Source organism: Zea mays, chromosome 1 (assembly GCF_902167145.1).
Source record: "Zea mays cultivar B73 chromosome 1, Zm-B73-REFERENCE-NAM-5.0, whole genome shotgun sequence".
Classification (NCBI taxonomy): Eukaryota; Viridiplantae; Streptophyta; class Magnoliopsida; order Poales; family Poaceae; genus Zea; species Zea mays.
Window position 1 is genome coordinate 233,340,152 of NC_050096.1, and position 20,867 is coordinate 233,361,018.

The 20,867-nt window shown below is 46.6% G+C and overlaps 1 protein-coding gene across 1 annotated transcript; it reads left to right on the forward strand.

Annotated features, from left to right (window-relative positions):
* Positions 1–1,912: 1,912 nt before the first annotated feature.
* On the forward strand, positions 1,913–7,365 carry LOC100383198 (Endosomal targeting BRO1-like domain-containing protein). Its single transcript, NM_001175860.1, has 8 exons — positions 1,913–2,677; positions 3,209–4,159; positions 4,325–4,414; positions 4,502–4,570; positions 5,033–5,173; positions 5,436–5,484; positions 6,433–6,536; positions 6,644–7,365. Exons 1-8 carry the CDS (start codon positions 1,997–1,999, stop codon positions 7,163–7,165), a joined length of 2,607 nt encoding a protein of 868 aa, NP_001169331.1. The 5' UTR covers positions 1,913–1,996; the 3' UTR covers positions 7,166–7,365.
* Positions 7,366–20,867: the final 13,502 nt, after the last annotated feature.

The following is a 20,867-nucleotide window of genomic DNA, read 5'->3' on the forward strand; positions in this document are numbered from 1 at the left end:
GCGCATAGCTACACCCCCATTGTACATCTGAACCCTCTCCTTGCATCTATAAAAGGGAGGTCCAGGGCCTTACTGAAGAGGAGGTCGCGCGGGGGGAAATGGGCAAACGAACAGGCTCTCTCCCTCTCTCGCGATGCTTGTAACCCCTACTACGAGCACCCCCGGCGCGAGATAATACATTTTCCCCTTGTGTTCCATCTTGCGCCAACCCATCTGGACAGGGGCACGCAGCGATAAATTCACTGGTCGGCCCGGTCGAGGGTCCCCCGGGGTCCGAGACGCCGACATATATATATATATATATATATATATATATATATATATATATATATATATATATATATTATATACTTTTTGTTTGTGTATTAACTGTTATATGTATATGGGCCGGTCTGGCACATTAAGGCATTTTAGGCTATTTGGGCCGGCCTGACACACATAACTAATTGTGGGCCGTGCCGTGGGCCGATGACTGGGCACACGTGCTGGCACGACACGACCCATAATTAGATATGTGCTTTTGTGGGCCTGTGCCGTGCCGGGCCAGGCCGGCCCACATGTACATGTATAGCAACAGTGTGCTATTGTAGACAGTGACAACCATGCCAAATGACGGTAGGGGTGGTGTGCTTTTATAGCCAAATGACGACAGGGCTACCCTGCTCGATGGTAAATATCCTAACTGATAGTAAGCGTGCCAGGGGACTGCACCAGTGGGTGGTAGCGTCCTAGTGTGCACTACACCTATAGCCAAACGAGGCCTAAAAGCATCTCCATTAGCTCACTTAAAAGCTTCCTAAACTCTGATTTAGTAAACTGCTAAATATATATTGGGAACACAAATAATCTTAACCTCCAATAGTTCTTAATTCTAAGGTTGTTAAATATATTTAAATTATGCTAACTTGATGGTAAATTCATCATTTTCGCAGCTTAAATCATTTAAAATGCATCACTTATACATGGTACGATTTAATAGCAGACCAATGATTTCACGGTGTGATTGATAAGCAAAACTGACTATTGGGAGTGTGAAACAACTCCCTAAATTTAGGAACTAAACAAGGATTTAAAAAGTTGGTATATTTAGGGACCTCGTTTAAGGAAAATTTGAAGCAAAATTTTTTATTACTAACACCCTAAATAAATTTAAGGAGTCTTTAGGAACTAGTGGAGATGCTCCAAAGATAGCAACAAAGAGTGGAATAAAACTAAAGACGTGTTTGGTTTCAAGGAAACCATTGACTAGAACAATTTCGACCAGAAATGATTACCTAATTTGTATAGTCAACGACTTCTGTGCAAGCAGGTCTTAGATGTAAACATGTAAGCGAGCCTTCTAGTCAGTTAGATCATAATCCAATCTTAGATGTAATAGTAGTTTGTTAGGAGGTTTTTTTATAATGTTGCGAGAGCGTACGGTGGAAGAGTTTAAATGTTAAATGTGATATACGGTTAGTCGGTTAGATCTAACTTGATGGTCTAGAAAGCTGTTTGCACGTTTGTAGATAAGGATTACTTGGACAACAATCATTATCATTTGTATATAAGGCTATAAGCTTTAATCGCCTAGAGCAATTTAAGCCTTATTCCTGATAAATGCAGATACCTATCCCATTCTCTATATTATTTCATATTTTAAACTTGTTTGTGTAACTGCTCATTCTCTATATCATCTCCTATTGTGTCCTATGTTTTCCATGTTTACTCGCTAAAACAAAACTGACGACGCGTTCCGTTCCGATTTCGACCACGGAGGCACGGACACACACCGCCTACAACCCCGACGTCGGTCAGGCGGTCAGCCATCCGCCTGCACGGATCTCAAGGCACCAGTTTCCTCGACGCGGCGAAGCATTCTCTTCTACAGTTTCCTTCGTGTGCTCCGAAGTCTAAAGTTTCCTTCGTCGAAGCACCCAACCCCACCCCATCCTCCGATCCCCTCCCGGCCTCCCCTCCCCTTCCGCTCCGCCTCTGGCCACCGCGCCCGCACCCAATGGCGTCGGCGGCGGGGTCCTCTAACGTGATGCTTGCGATTCACGAGAAGAAAACGACTGCCACTGACCTCTACCGCCCGCTGCGCCTCTACATCGCCTCCACCTACTCGGAACGCGAGGCCGCGGCGGCCGACGACGACCTTAGCGTGGTGCGCGACCTCCGCGCCGCTGTCGAGCAGCCCTCCCTCCCGGACCCGTCCTCCCTCGAGCAGCGGCGCGACGCGCTCCTCGCCTACGCGCGGGCCCTGGCACTCGTTGAGCCCCGCTTCCCCATCTCCCCTGACCGCGCCCACGTCCACTCCCTCACCTTCACCTGGCACGACGCCTTCAAGGGGAACAAGAAGTGCGCCCTCGCCTCCATCCACCTCGAGAAGGCCTCCGTGCTGTTCAACCTCGGCGCCGTCTACTCCCAGATCGCGGTCGCTGCGGACCGCTCCACCGACGTCGGAATCAAGACCGCGTGCGGTGCCTTCCAGAGTGCGGCGGGGGCGTTCGCATGGCTCAGGGAGAGCGGGGTCGCAGCCAAGGCTGTTGCTGCGGGAACCACCACCGTGGACATCACGCCCGAGTGCGCTGGCATGCTGGAGAAACTCATGCTCGCGCAGGCGCAGGAGTGCTTCTTCGAGAAGGTCATAGGTGGAGGGAAGCCACCAGCGCTGTGCTCCAAGGTGGCGCGGCAGGTGCGTGGTTACTTTCTGTTGTTCAGGTTTGCGGTTTGGGAGCTTAGATTGGATTGATGTGGAATGAATGAATGCTCTGAATGTTGCTTAAGTTGTTTAAGCATTGACAATATGTTTACCAGTCATAAAGTGAATTCACGATGCTGTAGTGTTGAAGGCTTATAACTAACAGAGAATTATACTATGCTAAACCTTAACAATGGAAGTCCTTTTATCTAACATCAAGGTAAACTTAATTCTAGAATAATTTGATAGGCATATGGGGTGGTTAACTTGTTTGATTGAATATATTTAGGACTTAACAAGCAAGTTCATGTGTGTATCCAGTTGTGAGATTAGTTCCTACAATTGATTCGATTTAGTTTTATATGAGGACTTAATTGTATATGAGTTGCACGGTTCATTTCTAGCTACTATTAATACAGCACATTCTTATTCATGATGCCACACAGTTCTTTCTTCTGCAAAACTTTGGTGTCAATGTGCTATCTAACTAATTCTTGGTCATCACATGTTCACATATCTTTTCAGGTGGGCATATTCTATGAAGAAGCATATGCAGCTCTCAGTGCACCTCCTCTAAGTCAGCACTTTGATAAGACATGGGTGTCCCATGTCCAGCTGAAAGCTGCTCAATTCTATGCCGATGCTTGCTATAGGTATTCATTAGATCTTCATCAGAAAGAAGAAATTGCTGAGGAAATTGCACGCTTGAAGATTGGTATGAGTGCCTTGGCAGATGCTAAGAAGGCTGCGAAGGGAGTTGCTGCCCAGCTTATGGATTCCGTCAACAAGCTGGAAAGTAACATGAAAACGAACTTGGAAAGGGCTATGAAGGAGAATGATCGTGTTTACCTGATGCGGGTTCCCGCTGCTGGTTCCTTGGGAGCCCTCTCTGCAGCGTCCCTTGTAAAGCCTACCTCTTTGTCTGAAGTTTTAGATGCCAGTAAGGAAAGGCTTTTTTCATCACTTGTGCCTGATGGCAGCATGAAAGCACTTTCTAAATACACAGAGATGGTAGATAATATTATCCGGACCCAGGCAGAGAAATTGCAGCAAGCTAGTGAGATCACTAGAGTTAGGTTGAAGGAAATGGACTTACCAGATTCTATTCTTTCATTGGAAGGAAATATAACCTTGCCCTTGGATCTAAAGGAAGACGTAGAGGCTGTGCAGATAAGTGGTGGCCCTGCTGGTTTGGAATCTGAGTTGCAGCAGCTTAGGGATTTGAGCAGGGTCAATCAGGAACTACTTGTTCAGACTGAAGAGCTTCTACAGAAGGAGGCGAATGAAGACGCTCAGTTTCGTACACAATTTGGGAGTCGTTGGACTAGACCTCAATCAAGCACCCTAACTAAGAACATTCAGGATAGATTGAATCTGTTTGCTTCTAATCTGAAGAAAGCTGCTGATAGTGATTCTCTGATTGAACGAGGCGTGAAGGAGAACTATCCCTTGATGTCTATCCTTGACAAAAGACCGGTGAGAGTCTAACATCAGTATATAACATATAGAAGTATAATAAGGATTTAACATTTGAGTGGTTTGCTTATCATTATTTGCTTCCCCGTGAACTGTGTCTCTTTTCTGTGATCATCATTTTTTCTTCATATCTAGATAGTTACACATGCCTTTTCTATGTTGCAGATAGAGTCTGCACTTCCAAGTATTTCCAGGCCTATCATGTCCTTGGATGGGAATGAAGATGCCATTGTTGGAGCTCTGAAACAAAGCTTGGTAATACACATCAGTTCTTATATCTGGTAGAACATGTAGTAACACTGTTTCTTCTGAACTTCGCCACTTATTTTTATTTGTCAACAGAGACAACTGGAATCTCTTGGAGCGCATAGGGCAGGTCTTGAAGACATGCTCAAAGAAATGAAAAGAAAGGTGCAAGTATTGTACCTGTATTTTTCATTATAGTTCTTTTTAAACGGGATTTTTATTGGTCGTACCTGTAGAATACATTTCATCTGGTGCAAGCATTAAACTACAAGCCATGGGAATGTTTTACCTACTCATGATCATATGATGCTTAAAGTTTTAGTGTTCTTCACTTGGAGTTCTGTATTAGTACTAATTCATCATGGGCTCCTATAACTATGAGTGCCTTTGTGTTCTGTTGTTGCTCTACTTAGTAATATTCTGCTTTGCGTTGCCCCTTCCAAATTCCACTTGACAAGATTTTATGGTGGTTCTGATGGATTGCCTTTCAAGTTTGTTAGTGCTTGAACTAGCTGAAATTCACTCATCATCTTTCATTAATCATTATTTAGAATTAGTGATAAATAACCGCTGATGCGATCATATACTATAGTATTTTAGTGCACTGAGAAGATCCATTTTGGCCAGGATGATATACTGCCTAAGTTGATGGCTGGTGTTGGATCACATGATGATCTTTTCAAGAAAGAGATTGCTAAGTATGATCCTATCTGTGCTGATATTGCTGATAACATTGTGGCACAGGAACAATTATTGCTGCAAATACAGGTAAGCAGACATACCTGATAAAAACTGGTGGTGCATCCGCTTTGAGACTTTCTTTGTGTTAGATTTGCGTAAAGTTCTATCGACAACGTATGTGTACTAAAACTGAGTGTAGCGTCGTTGTTTTGCAATTTTGAGTAATTTAACTCCAGAGATGAGAAAAGGAAGAAACAGCGTGAGAAGTGTTTATTAGAGCCAAATGCCCTATATTTTGCCATGTACTTTCATCTTGTGTCTGACACTTATATATTGGATCCTTGCACAGGCACAAAATGAGCAATTTGCTGCTGTATTCAATATAGAGGATTACAAAGGTAACCTTTCTGGATTGTTGTCACAGTTGTGATGGATGCATTTACATTTACTTTTGTAACTTGCTTTATACATTGAGTCGAAATGTTACAACATGTTTTCTAGGTATTCTAATTTTCCTTATGCCAACATGATTGTACAGTTAATCTGTTATTGCTTCAGGGGTATCTGTGCTAACTTTTCAGAAAATTGTCCGCTTGAACTATCCATATGATGTACCGCTGCCTTTTGCATTTTGTATTATTATAATTTAACAACTTTTAAAAAGTTTGTTTGCCTTGTGGATGGTAGCTATCATGCAGTATGTTATTTTGGTAGTGTTCTTTCCATTCTTGAGCACATCAATTACAGTGGTCCCTACATCACGCTGACTGCTTGGATTGTTATTGGTTCATGGGCATTTTTGTACAAATTTCAGCAATTAGCCTGCTTCAGTTGTTCATAAGCTTCCTTAGCAGGCTAGGTGTTGCTTGTATGCATGCTTTTTCCTGCATGTGCACCATTTTCTGGAGTAACTTCAAGTTGATACTGCTCTGCTTAATTTCTACTCTGTTCCAAATTAGAGGTCACTTCAGCTTTCTCGAGTCAGGCTTCTCTAACTTTGACTAAGTTTTTAGAAAAAAAAATGAACATCTACAAGTTGAAATAGATGCACTGTCAAGACATTTGATGGAGAGCTTAATGGAACTAATTTGATTTTGATGTATTTTCTTGTAAAGTCAAAGTTAGAGAAGTTTGATTTAGGACAGAAAATGACTATAATTTTTGAATGGAGAGAGTAACCTGTGATCATTGTTAAGCGCTAACATGGAAATGTTATCACAGTCAAGTGCTATTATTTTTAGATCTGTAGGACAGGAGTCAGATGTTCCGAACGAAGTAATGTGTAATTCTTTTCCTTTGTGCAAAGCTAATGTGTAATTTTGATTTGTTACACTCTTTTTTTTCAGCTGCTCGTGAGAGATGTTACAAGCAAATTGCTGCTGCTGTTGCTAAATACCGGGAGTTTAAGAAGAACATTAACGAGGGCTTAAACTTTTACGTGACTCTGCAGGTGTGATTGCATTTCCATTTTCATATTGTTCCATTTGCATTGAACATAGGAATGCTGATGTTTCCTCTCGAATGTGCTACTGATTTTGGGGTGATCGCTGTGTACAGGAAGCAATAGGCAAAATAAAACAGCAGTGCAGTGACTTCATAATGACCCGAAACATTCAATGCCGTGAAATGATCGAAGATGTGCAGAGGAAGCTAGCGGGTTTCAGCTTCTCGTCCTCCAGCCACTCCTCTATGCAGAGGAATGCTTCTGTACCACCTGATCAGAGCAGCCCGTCACCACCACCGCATGCTCAGGCTCCCTATGCCTCTCCACCTGGGGTAGACTCAAGACTTGGATATTCTCAACCGGAGCCAAGACCTGCTTACTCACAGCCATACCCCCCATCCTATGGCGCACCACCACAACAGCCTTCATATGGCGCACCACACCCTGGTCAGTACCAGCCGCCAGCGCACCAGCCACCTCCTGGCCATGACTACGGTCAGCCGGCATATCCTGGATGGCGTGGGCCATATTACAATGCCCCTCAGCCGCAGCAATCTGCGCCATATCCACAGCCACCGTACAATGCCCCTGGGGCTTACCCTCCGCACCAGAGCAACTATTACAGGCCTCAGTAAGCTATCTTATCGTTCCTGCAACTATTTGTTTGCTTCTTTTCCATTGGATCTTACCGTTGTGGAGTATGCATACGAGAATTTGGTTGGTGCAATATCAGATTGATTAGAAGGTATAGCTTGTATGATTTGTACGTATAATAATGTGCTGGATGTATTGTAATACACGGCTATGCATATTGCAACACCTACCATTTGCCGTTACCTATCTTGAGTGCGTCCTAAATTGTAATTGCAGCCAAGCAGCGAAATGTGTAGAACTAAAGAACCCTGAGCGTCATTTATCAGTTGCAAAATAATTTTCGTAAGGACTAGTTTGGGAACCATATTTTTTCAAGGGATTACTATTTTCCCAAGGAAATTAGTTCATTTTTTTCTTAGAAAAATAGAAATTCCTTAGTAAAATGGAGTTCCCAAACTAGATCTAAGTTTTCTGTTTGCCGGCATAAAAACTAGAGTTGTTTTTACCCGATATGGGGTGTTTGGACCTAGGCTTCTGACTAGAGATGTAACGGGAGTCTAAAACCACCTGAATAATTGACAGATTTTACCCGATATGAAGGTTGATATTGGATGATTTCTTTATCCATAGGTATGTGTAAGTCCAATCAATCTTTATTTGTGATTTTTGGTGATAATCACCATGTAATTAGAGAACTAATATTGTTTATCAAGTGTTAGTGACAGGTAAGCAATAAAAGGAGAGAATACTTATGGTAGTGGATGAACCCCAAATATCATAAAAACTACATTTCATATTCTTAGTATATTATTAAGGGTCTGTGTGGTTATCGGTTCTATTAGGTCTACCAATGCTTTAACTCTATCATCCATCTCTATTAAGTCTAGGGATACTGTCGGAGAGGAAATCTTCGGCCGGGTGGCGGAATGCACCTGCCCTAAATCCTAAGATAAGGAGGGGTCTAAGCGTTTTGTCTGTTAGATGAAAACGGGAAGAACACAAGAACACACAAGGGTTTAGAGTGGTTCGGGCTGCTGGAGCGTAATACTCTACTCCACTGTGTGATGTATTGAGCTTGAGAGCTTGTATGAACTTGTGAGTGTGAGAGTCTAAGTGTGTCTGAGTGAGCCTATTTGAGCTTGTTCCCCGTGTCTCGCTACGTGATCCCCTTTTATAGCTCAAGGGGGCACGTACAAGGGTGCTGAGCCCCGATATGCGGGCCCAGGAACATAACAGATGTAATACTTGGAGCAACTAATGCTAGTCGCCTAGGGCAATCTCCTTGCGCCCTGATATCCTCGGCTTGCGTAGTATTGGCGTGCAAGGGAAGCTCCCCTGGCCACGTACGAGTGATGATGATCGTGGCGCATGCGGCAGTATGGTCGTGCCGCCTGCCACGGGAATGGACAGGCACGTCGCCTGTGGGATGGTCTGGTCACCGTCCGCCAGCAGAGTGATAGGGCGCATTAAATGCTGAGGCGGCACATCGCCTGTCAGGCGGCGCGTCTTATTCGTAATAAATGCAGAGACCGTGCGGCCCAGAGGCCTTACGTCAGACTCCGCCCGCTGGCTCACGTCACGGGCAGTAGGCCGCGTGGCAGCATCGGGTCTCCGCCTGAGCGGGGAGCAGAAGCATATGCGGCATGGTCCGGACACGTGTCGGCTCCAGACCCCTGCCTGACCTTCATCAAGGCCTGGGTATCCTTTGTGCCAGAATCCCGGGACCTTGCTGCGAGTGGTCCGGACCCTGCCCAGGGGGGGTCCGGGGGCTCGTCCCAGGGGTCTGGGCACGCTTGTGGCGGTTCTGGACCTTACCCGGGGGTCTGGTCCGGACACACATGGGTCCGGCACTTTCCCATAGGAGTCCAGATCCACTGTTGATATCATGGGTTATATCGTCTTTTTTCCGACCACGTGGCGGTCCTGGGGCTGACCACGTAGAGGGGTCGGGCGCTATTTACGACGCGGCTAGAGATAGCTGCATAGGCATCGTGCCTTCACACTGTAGTAAGGGGTACCCCTGATTCAGGGTACCGACAAGGCGACAAATACAATGCCAAAGTATTATTTCATTCATGTTCCTTTGGATTGTGCAACACTGCTAGACTTTAAAATATCCGTTGGACTTACGGGCTTCGAATATTTTATTCTCTACAACAAACACCCGCTGCGTAAGACAGCGGGATATGCCAGATACAATATATCTCCTCTGTCTCATTTGGACATCACTCGTACACTCAATCAACCAGCTCAAAGACAACTCTTATTTCGAGAAAAACACTTTATCCATCCTCGTATCTATATTTAAGCTTCACTTTATAAACAATACAATTTACAGTTCAGAATAATATCAAAACTGTATTTTGGATAAACTATGAATAGATTGTTGTGCTGCAGACGGTCTTAGCTGCTATATTTTTTTTATTAAAAATGTATTTTTACTTCATTTATTCTAACCGTTAACTAATTTTGATTCTATTTTACCCTATGTTTGTCATATCTTAAATAAATTTTACGATTCTATTTATTTTTTATTGGAAAAAATATTTTTATTTCATTTAGTATGACACTTAATTATTTTAATCCATTTTATTTTATTTGGTTATATTTTTATTAAGGTATCGAACTTGGACAAAAAACAGGATCTAAGCTGTTTTCAAGTTTGTACTAAAAAGTTATTTTTAAAATAGTAGCTCAAAAAATAATTTTTTGGGGCTAAGCTTCTGCTTTTTCGAAATGAAACATACAAAATACATTTCGTTTGATTGGTTGCTGTATGGTGGTAGCCTTGCCCGAATGTGAGGTGCCAGACTTCGTGTAAACATACTAGGTTCGTCCATATGATTTTGTTTGGTTGTTTGCAATAGTGTATTCAAGACAGGTATAACCCGTGTTTGGTGTTTGAATCAGAACTTGAACTAGAGAAGAGTGTATTAATCTTCAAATATTCTATATCATATGTGATCTAGTTTTGTTCAAAAAATATCAAAAACACAAATATAAAATCGATTCGATGATTAAATCTTTTAATTAGAAGATCTAAAAAACAAACTTAAAAAAGGGCGTCTCGGCCGGGCGTAGGTCGGTGTCCTTTTTGTATCTACTCAGCCAGCGTCTACATAGAAGTGAACCAATTAAGGTGTTGTTCGTTTTGCTCTCAATCCATGTGGATTGGGTGGGTTTCAATCCCAAACAAGTCAAAATCTTTCGATTTTTTTTCAATCTCATCCAATACACATGGGATAGGAATAACCGAACAAGGCCTAAAGCATGTTTTGAGGATATGCGAATACGATTTCTTCATTCATACAACAAACAAACAGACGAAATATGTCCAACAAGAGGCACGTTGGATTCTTTCTCCACCCATACAATAAACCAAACAGACGCAATATGTCTAACTAGAGTGTCGGGTACCGTAATTAGGGATACCCCCAACACTCCTAAACACGGCTGGTAAACACCCTCAGAACAAACCATAAAAACTGATGGGCGCGGTTTAAGTCAAGGCTTCGTCTACCCAAAGGACGCGATCTCGCCCGAGCCCAGCCTCGGGCAGGAACTGTAGTCCCAGACGAGTTCACGCCTCGCCCGAGGGCCTCCTCAGGCAGTGGGCGCACCATCGGCTCGCCCGAAGCCCAGCTCAGGCAGTCTTCGTCGTGAAGCAACCTTGGCCAAATCGCCTCACCAACCGACCGTATCGCATGCACATTTAATGCGGGGATCGCCTGACACCTTATCCTGACACGCGCGTCTCAGTCGGCAAGGTCGAAGTGGTACTCCTCCCCTTGCTTCTACAAGGCTCAAGCGCCTCTCCGACGGCCACGTTACCATGTACACAAGGCTCAAGCACCTCTCCGCTAGGCACGTAGCACATAGCTACACCCCCATTGTACATCTGGACACTCTCCTTACATCTATAAAAGGGGAGGTCCAGGACCTTCCACGGGAGGCGCGAGGCGGGAGAAGACGACTACCGCGAGACTCTCTCTCTCTCTCTCGCGACGCTTGTAACCCCTACTACGAGCACCCTCAGTGCGAGATAATACAAGATGCATTCCCCCTTGTGTTCCATCTTGCGCCAACCCATCTGGGCAGGGGCACGCAGCGATAAATTCACTGGTCGGCTCGGTTGAGGGTCCCCCAGGTCTGAAACGCCGACAGTTGGCACGCCAGGTAGGGGGCTGCTGCATGTTAACGAACACCTTATTGTTGAGTTCCAGATGGGTAGTCTTCAGCAACCTCTTCAGCCCGGGACGGTGCTCCGCTTCGGGAGTCTCGAGTTCATGTCCTACAACGGCAGCTACGACATGGTACTCCTCCCCCTGCAGCACGACAACAACGACGGTCGTCAGCTCGCCCGGCGGCGGCGAACTCGACGACGTCTTCCCCCCGTGGCGGAAGAGCAGCATCCGGGTTTGCCCCGCCACCCTCCTTGCCACAGGAGGAGGAGACGGGGCAACCGTGGCCAGGCAGGAGGTGGCACCTCATCGGCTGTCGGTCCAGAGCGAGTCGACGACGCCGGCGCCCCAGCGGGGGAACATGTCGGGCGTTGTCCTTGCACCTGAGACAACGACGGGTGTCGTTTCCCCGCAACGTGCCAACCCCGAGCGGACTGATGACGCCAGCACACTCGCGAAGGACTTGCTGGGCGTTAGCCTCGTACCTGAGATGACGGTGCATTCCGTCCCCGACGCAACTTCACCAACGTCCATCGATCAAAAGGTACCGTCCGTTTTCCACCCTGTCCCTTTTAGATTCAGCTTCGATCCACCAAGCGACCCCGCTTCGGTAAGCGCTTTCGTAAAGGCATATCCTAACCTTCCGGGGTACCATATGTGGTCAACCTGGGACCAACTGACGACCGTCTCAACCTACGAGCCCACGGGTTCCGAGGAAGAAGACGACCCCGACTCCGGTTGGGATTTCTCTGGGCTCTGTGATCCCAGTGCCATGCGAGACTTCATGACCGCATGTGACTAATGCCTCTCCGGTTGCTCTGACGATGGCCACAGCCTTGACGACGAAGGTTGTGGCCCAAGTCGCGAATGTTTCCACGTCGATCTGGGGGATCGTGACGAAGGCAACCACCTCGGTATGCCAGAGGATGACGATCCCCCTGGGCCTGCTTCTCACGTTGACATCCCGCGGGAGCTAGCTGTGATCCCAGTCCCTGCGGGGGGTCAGGACACACAGCTCGAGCAAATCCGCAAGATGCAGGCCAAGCTCGACGAGGAAGCAGGGCAACTTGTGCAGCTCCGGCAAAACGTCGAGCAGGAGTGGGCAGGTCGAGCACTTGCTGGAGAAACACGTCATCGGGCCCGGGACGTCCAACACCGTATCGTTGATGATGCCAGGGCAAGGCTGCCCCCGGCCTCCAGCGGGGTCGGCCAGAAACTAGCTGCAGCGGCAATGCTACTCCGAGCAATGCCGGAGCCATCCACCACCGAGGGGCGGTGTATCCAGGGTGAACTCAAGGGTCTCCTGGAAGACGCAGTGGTCCAACGGCCCGAGAGCTCTGCCTCCCGAAGGCAAGGGTGCCCCTCAGAGCATCGCGCAACGACTTCCCGACTCATGCGGGAGGCCTCGGTCCGTACCGGGCGCACGCGGGACGGGACGCCTGTAGCCCCAGATCGCCACGGCAACGAGCACCACCGCCGCGACCGTCGAGCCCGCCTCGAAGAGAAGGTGAGCCAGGGCTACCACCCCAGGCGCGGAGGACGCTACGACAGTGAGGAGGATCGGAGTCCCTCGCCCGAACCACCAGGTCCGCGAGCCTTCAGCCGGGCCATACGACGGGCGCCGTTCCCGGCTCGGTTCTGGGCCCCGACTACCATCACCATGTACTCGGGGGAGACAAGGCCGGATTTGTGGCTTGCGGACTACCGGCTGGCATGCCAGCTGGGAGGGACGGACGACGACAACCTCATCATCCGCAACCTCCCCCTGTTCCTCTCCGACGCTGCCCGGGCCTGGCTGGAGCATCTACCTCCCGCACAGATCTCCAACTGGGACGACCTGGTCAAGGCCTTCGCTGGAAACTTCTAAGGTACGTACGTGCGCCCTGGGAACTCATGGGATCTCCAAAGCTGCCGCCAGCAGCCAGGGGAATCCCTGCGAGAGTACATCCGACGGTTTTCAAAGCAGCGCACCGAGCTGCCCAACATCACCGACTCGGACGTCATCGGGGCGTTCCTCGCCGGCACCACCTGCCGAGACCTGGTGAGCAAACTGGGGCGCAAGACTCCCACCAAGGCGAGCGAATTGATGAACATAGCCACCAAGTTCGCCTCTGGTCAGGAGGCGGTCGAGGCCATCTTCCGGAAGGACAAGAAGCCTCAAGAGAGGCAGAAGGAAGACGTCCCCGAGGCGTCCGCCCAGCGTGGCACGAAGAAGAAGGCCAGGAAGACGCCGCTGACGTGGATCTCGTCGCTGCTGCCGAGCACAGGAACCCACGGAAGCCTCCCGGAGGGGCCAACTTGTTCAACCAGATGCTCAAGGAGGCGTGCCCCTACCACCAGGGTCCCGTCAAGCACACCCTTGAAGAACGTGTCGTGCTCCGGCGCTACTTCCATAAGGCCGGGCCCCCGGCGGAAGGTGGCAAGGACCAAGGCAACAAGAAGGAGGGCAACAAGGAAGAGGAGTTCCCGGAGGTCCACGACTGCTTCATGATCTACGGTGGGCAAGTGGTGAATGCCTCGGCTCGGCACCGCAAGCAGGAGCACCGAGAAGTCTACTCGGTGAAGGTGGTGGCGCCAGTCTACCTAGACTAGTCCGACAAGCCCATCACCTTCGACCAAGCCGACCACCCCGACTGCGTACCGAGCCCAGGAAGGTACCCGCTCGTTGTCGACCCTGTCATCGGCAACGCTAGGCTCACCAAGGTCCTCATGGACGGAGGCAGCAACCTCAACATCATCTACGCCGAGACCCTGGGGCTCTTGGGGATAGATCTGTCCACGATCTGGGCCGGTGCAGCACCCTTCCACGGGATCGTCCCCGATAAGCGCGTCCTGCCCCTTGGCAACTTGATTTGCCTGTCTGCTTCGGAACTCCCTCCAACTTCCGCAGGGAAACCCTCACGTTCGAGGTGGTCGGGTTCCGAGGGACCTACCACGCGGTGCTGGGGAGACCGTGCTACGCCAAGTTCATGGTCGTCCCCAACTACACGTACCTCAAGCTCAAGATGCCAGGCCCCAACGAGGTCATCACCGTCGGATCCACGTATCGACACGCGCACGAATGCGACTGTGGCGGAACCACCCGAATTATTCCAGCTTAAGTGCCTAAGTCACGCCTCAGGGGCCGTAACACACTTAAATCGGAATAACCCGTCAGTCCCTCAGATCTAGTCTGATAGAGCCACTTAACCAGGATCAAATTCCACAATCTCACTCGAAGGCGAGTCACAGAAGAAATACAATAAAATAGGAAACCTCAAATTAAGTACTGAGTTATTACATAAATCGGAGTTTTTGAGTAGCAAATAAGAGTTCACAAAATAAAATGCAGCGGATAATCGATGTCGTCGATATCGAGGAAATGGGCAAGGCCTAGCCCACTACTCCTCATGCTCCTCTCCTGCCGGAGCAACATCCCACTCGACCGTCCAACCCAGTGGCAGGGTGGTAGGCCAAGTCACACCATCAACCATTTCCTGAATGGTACCTGCAAAAATTATGCCACAAGCAAGGCTGAGTATACTAATACTCAGCTAGACTTAACCGGTGTGAGGAGTCTACTCCTCTACCTCTAGACTATGCAGCTGTTTGGCTGAGGGGTTTGGTTTACCAAAAGCACTAGCTGTTGCTAAATTCAATTTTAGCTTTTCAAATTCTATCCTCATTAACTTAGCTAGATTTGCTCCTTCTAAACATACATGGTAACAAGCATTTAGTTCAATCAACAAGTTATCTCATGTAACCTCATTTCACTTCTTACTCGATGCAGTACAAGGGGTCAAGCAGTCTCATTAGCTGCGAGAAGCAGACGATTCGAATCGAGTTTTAACCTTGCAAGGTAAACCTAAACACACGGCATGTCAGGGTACTCCGACCCCACACATGACAACCGTCCCCATCGATTCCCCGTTCGCGTCCAGGCCTCACCGCCTTGGCATACAATGCTCCACTGACCCCGGCTGCCGCCGTGCAGTGACCGCACTTGTACCCACCATAGCTAGCATGGGAGACCCAGTCTCAGGTCGCATGAGGGATAAAGTCCACGCCCGGCTTCACTCAGGTACTAGGTTTACCGGTTACCATTTTTCCCGACATGTGCTTAGTATGTTCAAAAGCTTGACTCAGGTATCCACACATTAATCCTTAATTCCTTTTTCCCGTCTCATGGGCAAGGCATCCTCCCTGGATCCAAGTCCATAGACTAACATATATCCCATTATCAAGATGAATACAATCAATTCCTGACCTCGCGCGAGTGCTAGAAAAATCACTCGACTTCTACCGAGATCCTGATTAGCAAGCAGCTACTCGACCTAGCATACTAGTATTCATCTCAAAAAGGAATCCTAAGTTCATGCAACTAGAGGTTTCAAGCAACTCCTACACTTAAGTGCACATTACAATCCTACAAGCATTAAGTGTAGTAAAGTAGCATATAATAATACGGTTATGCATAAAACCGGGGCTTACCTTCAATTGCTGGGGCTGCGGGGAGATCCTCAATAGCAGCCTCTGAAGCCTGCTCCTGGTCCTCCTCTTGGACAGGTCCTTGCTCGGGGATGAGCACGTACTCTCCGTCGGCAAGATTACAATCTAATGAATGCAATGCGTAAAATATATGCATGATATGATATGTGCTTTTAGAAATTACAACTTTGGAGGTGTATGATCTACTTGAGTTAAACAAGGTTAACTTTACTTATGTAAGACCCTTGGGTGGTATACTTGGTAAATTGGGTTAAACTTAGCTAAGGTAAGTGGTAGGTTTATTTTTGGGGTTCCACTGAATTATTTTTAAGTCTTAGTGAGAGTTGATAAGTACTCAAGTTAGACTTATTGGGGTGGGGTTTATTTCTTCTTCCCTTTTCTTTTACTCTTAAATGTTTTGGAGTGGGTTTGAACTACAAGTTGCTTTTATAAAATTCTAAAAATTCTGCAAAAATTACAGTGGCTTGGTACTGGTGTATGTTTCTCTGTCTCAAAATTTGGGGATCAGAAAGTGAATGGTTTTCTCTGGACAAAATTATTAAATTCTAGGGCAGAAGGGGTGCTTTGAACTACAACTATTATTTAACATTGGGTAATTCTCTAAAACTTATTTTTGTTGGCTTTTAGGTGTTATAACATGACTTGATACAAATTTCTAGTCATTAATACTTTTTAATTATTTTTCTATGGTTTTCTCAAGTTTCTAGCCAAATAGGTGCTTTCTACTACCACTATATTTGAAAAATATCAAACAACAGAGTTCTTATTTTTCTTAGTTATTGTTTTGCGCAAGAGCAATCATTCTGAAGTTTGGCATCTTTTTGCTTAAGGGAAAGGGGTGGTATGCATTATTTGAATTAAGTGGCCTTTCTCATAAAACATTAGCAATAGGTAAGAGTTTGCTCCTTTTTCATGGGTTTGTATTTTTCACTGGTGGTTCATCTCATTATGGACTTAGCAAATTTTTGGTTGCCCATTATTACATTATTAGGGGTTGTTCATGATTTATTTGGAAAATGCCTCATTATCATATTATATTTATTTTCCCTACTTAAAATGTTGGGCTGAGGTGTTCTTTATTTTTGTAGTGGGGCTCTGGGGGTTGTAAGTCCACTGGATTTTTATTATTCATTTTGGGTATAGTTTTGTAATTCCAATAATTGATTTTTAGTTCAAATAAGGCTAAATAAAGCATTCTAATTTAAAACTGATCTGGACTAATGGTCTCTTTATTTTTCCTAAGTTCTCTGTCACTTAAGCAAACTAGGAAAAATAATTTTAATCACTGTTCATCAATTTCTAATGCCTTTCTGATTTTTCCTAAGTTTTGGGCAAAATAGCTTTAATTGAGTATCTACATCATATTTTCCAATGCTGGGGTTCCTATTATTTTTAAACAGTGTCTAAATGAGGTTTGAATACCCACAAATTTTCTTAAGTTCAGTACAGAAGAAAAACTAATTTTCCTTAATTAAACTAGGTTTGGTAAGTTTCTGTTTTTAATTTTAAACTCTAAAATTTAGAACAGAAAGCATAGGGTTTATCATTTTTAAATGATAGTTCATAATATTTAGGATTTAGCAAAATTAGTTTGACAACTTTTTATTAAGAATTCATCAAGTTATGGGTTTTCTAAGTTCTCTGGTCATTTTAAAAAGATTAACAGAATTGATTTAATGGAAAACCACTTTGCACGGGGTCCCTGACGGGTATTTTAAGTTTTCTTCGTGGATCAGTCCCTAGGCTACTATTCACATGGGTCACTGACGTTACAGAAAACCCCTCGGGTTCTTCAGATCCTAACCCGAGGTCCTTCTCCTAACTTAAACAGTAACCGCGATGGAAGAAAGGGCGGAGGGGCTTACCGGCGGCGAGATGGCTCCGGTGAAGTGGTCGAGGACGTAGGGGAGGTCTCGAGGATCACAACGGTGTGCGGCTCGCCGTCGGGGATGGCCGGAGTCGGTCGGTCCACGTGCGCAGGCGGGGATGCTCGCCGGCGGCGAGGAGTCTGGCCTGCTCACGGCGAGATAGTTCAATTAGACGGGTCAGAGAGGTTCACGGGATGCCAGAGAAGATATGGGTGCAAGGAATTGGACGGAGACTCACTGGTTAGCTCTGTCCACGCGCGGCGGCAAAAGACCGAAGTCCGGTGAGGTCGATCTCGGGCCTCCGGTGAAGTCCGGCCTGGTCCGAGGGCTTGGAAAGCTTCACGGGCCACTGGCGGAGCTAGCCGAAGCACTGGCTCGACTTGGGGGTGGCTGGAGTGGGCTGGCCACGGTGGCCGAAGCTCTAGCGGCAATGGCGGGCGGAATTGAGCTCGCCAGAGCTAAGGAGAGGGGGCTGGCCGGTGAAGGTGAGCGTGGGGTGAGGTGGGGCGCGCCTGGGGAGGCTTTATAGGCACGACGCGGTGCACGGGCGGCCGTGGACCGGCGAGCGCGCGCGGGCGTGCACTGGGAGGCGCGGTGCGCGAACGGGCGTGAACCGGAGGTGTCAGCCACGGTCGAACACGTGTGCCCGTTGCCTCTGCCCATGTTCAAGCGCTGGTTGGCTGCAAATCTTCGCGAATTTGGGCAAGATCGCTGTGAAGGATTTGTTCACCTGACCTTGCTTTGTCTTTTGTGTATGGACGTCGCGCGGTTTTAGGCTAGGGACAGGAAGTTGTAGCGTCACCAAGGTGCCAGTGTCAGAATGTCTGGTCCCGAGGTCAAACTGCGCCAAAACCGTGTCAAATGAATTTGGTTTGAGTTCAAACTTTTCCAGGACGTGTTCAAGGGAATTTGGCACAACTTTGATATTTGGATCTTCTAGTTTTGAGTTTCGAAAAACAGAGAACGCAGTTGATCTTTGGAAAGAGGTCTGAATTTCAGAAATTCAGAAATCTGAATTTCTCCAAGGGTTCATGGTTCAAGGGCTGATTTGGGAATTTTAAAGAGACCAAAAGGCCAAACTCTCTTACTATGTTTTGTTAGTTACTTGGTGAACTAAAGTTTTGTAATTTGATCATATCTAAATTTTTGCATTTTCCCTCATGACTTCTCCCAATTCCCTTATATGCTTAACTTGGCTTACTTAGGGTTTATTAGGGTTGCAACATTATTACCTTTTGGAAAGACCCATTTGCTTTGATCATGATACTTTTAAGTATATGCTTTGTGAATTCTTTATTCTTAAGTTAATTTGATGCTCATGCTTACTTTGGTTCACATAAAATGATGGTTCTTGATTTGGAATTTTTAAGAGAAACCCTAGGTGACACTGGGGTGTCACAGCCTTCCCCCCTTAAAGGAATCTCGTCCCGAGATTCGGGCCAGAGTCCTCCCAGGGTGAAGCGAAGGGTGAGACTTATAGGAATTGAGTGATTATTGTTATTATTAGGGTAAAACTGCTCTTCGAATGTCATTCTCTTTGCAACTTCAGAAGGAAGCCCTTTTTAAGTTTTACTTCATAGTTACTTCATCTTGAATTAAGATCATATTTTTGAAAATTAGATTCGAAGGGCAGGAGGAGGGGTTGGGTGTGATTACGTACCAGCTTCCTTAGGTAGGCAATCGGGGAAGTTGGATCTCAAGAATTCCTCGGTTTCCCAAGTAGCTTCCTCCTCTGAGTGATTACTCCACTGGACCTTGTATATCTTGATCGATTTAGCCCGAGTTGATCTTTCTTTGCAATCCAGAATCTTGGAGGGGTACTCTTGGTACGATAGATCTGGCTCTATCTCTAATTCTGGCTCTGCTATGATCTCGGTCGGCAATCGAACACACTTCTTCAGCTGAGATACATGGAAAACACTGTGAATGGCAGACATCTTTGAAGGTAACTTCAGCTTGTATGCCACGGGTCCACATGCTTCTATGATCTCATAAGGTCCAATGTAACGAGGGGCTAGCTTGACTTTGATCCCAAACCTCTGCACTCCCTTGGTGGGTGATACCTTGAGGTATATAAAACTTCCCACCTCGAACCGGAGAGGTTTCCTTCTTCTATCATGGTAACTCTTCTGCCTGGCCTGAGCAGCTTCTAGATTCTTCGTGATTAGTTTGACCTTCCTTTCGGCTTCAGTCACTAAGTCAGGTCCAAAAACTTCTCTTTCTCCAGGTTGAGACCAATTGAGTGGTGTCCTACACCTTCTTCCATAGAGAGCTTCAAAGGGTGCCATCCTTAGGCTGGATTGATAACTATTGTTATAAGCAAACTCTACCAAGGAGAGGTGCTTATCCCAGTTCTTGCCACTATCGATTGCACAAGCTCTCAGCATATCCTCCAGGATTTGGTTTATCCTTTCCGTCTGACCATCAGTCTGTGGGTGGTAAGCTGAACTCCTGATTAGCTTGGTTCCCAAAGACTCTTGCAATTGTTTCCAAAATCTGGCAACAAATTGGGCTCCTCGGTCAGAAACAATGGTCCGAGGTAATCCGTGCAAACACACGATCCGGTCAATATACAATTCTGCATACTTCTGAGCCTTATCAGTGGTGTGCACAGGAAGAAAATGTGCCACTTTTGTCAGTCGGTCCACAATAACCTAAATCGAATCATGATGACGAGAGGTGTTGGGCAGACCCACAATGAAATCCATGCTGATGTAATCCCATTTCCACGAAGGTATGGACAGGGGTTGCAAGGCTCCAGCTGATTTCAAGTGGCTTGCCTTTATCCTCTGATAGGTGTCACATTCTGATACATACTGGGCTATCTCCCTCTTCATTCTGGTCCACCAGTACAAAGGCTTCAGGTCATGGTACATCTTGGTGCTTCCCGGATGCATAGAGAATTTGGAGAGATGAGCCTCATCCAAGATTTTCCTCTTGAGGTCCTGATCTTTAGGAATTACCAATCTGCTTTTGAACCATAACACACCCTTTTCATCCTGGCAAAAACAATTATACTTCTCAACCTTCTGATGGAGATTCTTCTTGATAATTTGCACTCCCTTGTCACTGAGCTGGGCCATGATAATCTGGTCTTGCAAAGCTGGCTCAATAGAAATGTGAGACAAAGAACCAGAAGGAATCACTTCAATTTGCATCTTGCTCAACTCATCACACAAGGTGTTAATGCGAGAATCCATCAGAAT

Excerpts from the sequence above, each read along its gene's own strand:
- LOC100383198 (NM_001175860.1), top strand. The coding sequence starts at position 1,997 with ATGGCGTCGGCGGCGGGGTCCTCTAACGTGATGCTTGCGATTCACGAG. Across the intron at positions 4,571-5,032 it reads TCAAAGAAATGAAAAGAAAG|GATGATATACTGCCTAAGTT; the intron begins GTGCAAGTATTG and ends CATTTTGGCCAG. Across the intron at positions 5,174-5,435 it reads AATTATTGCTGCAAATACAG|GCACAAAATGAGCAATTTGC; the intron begins GTAAGCAGACAT and ends ATCCTTGCACAG.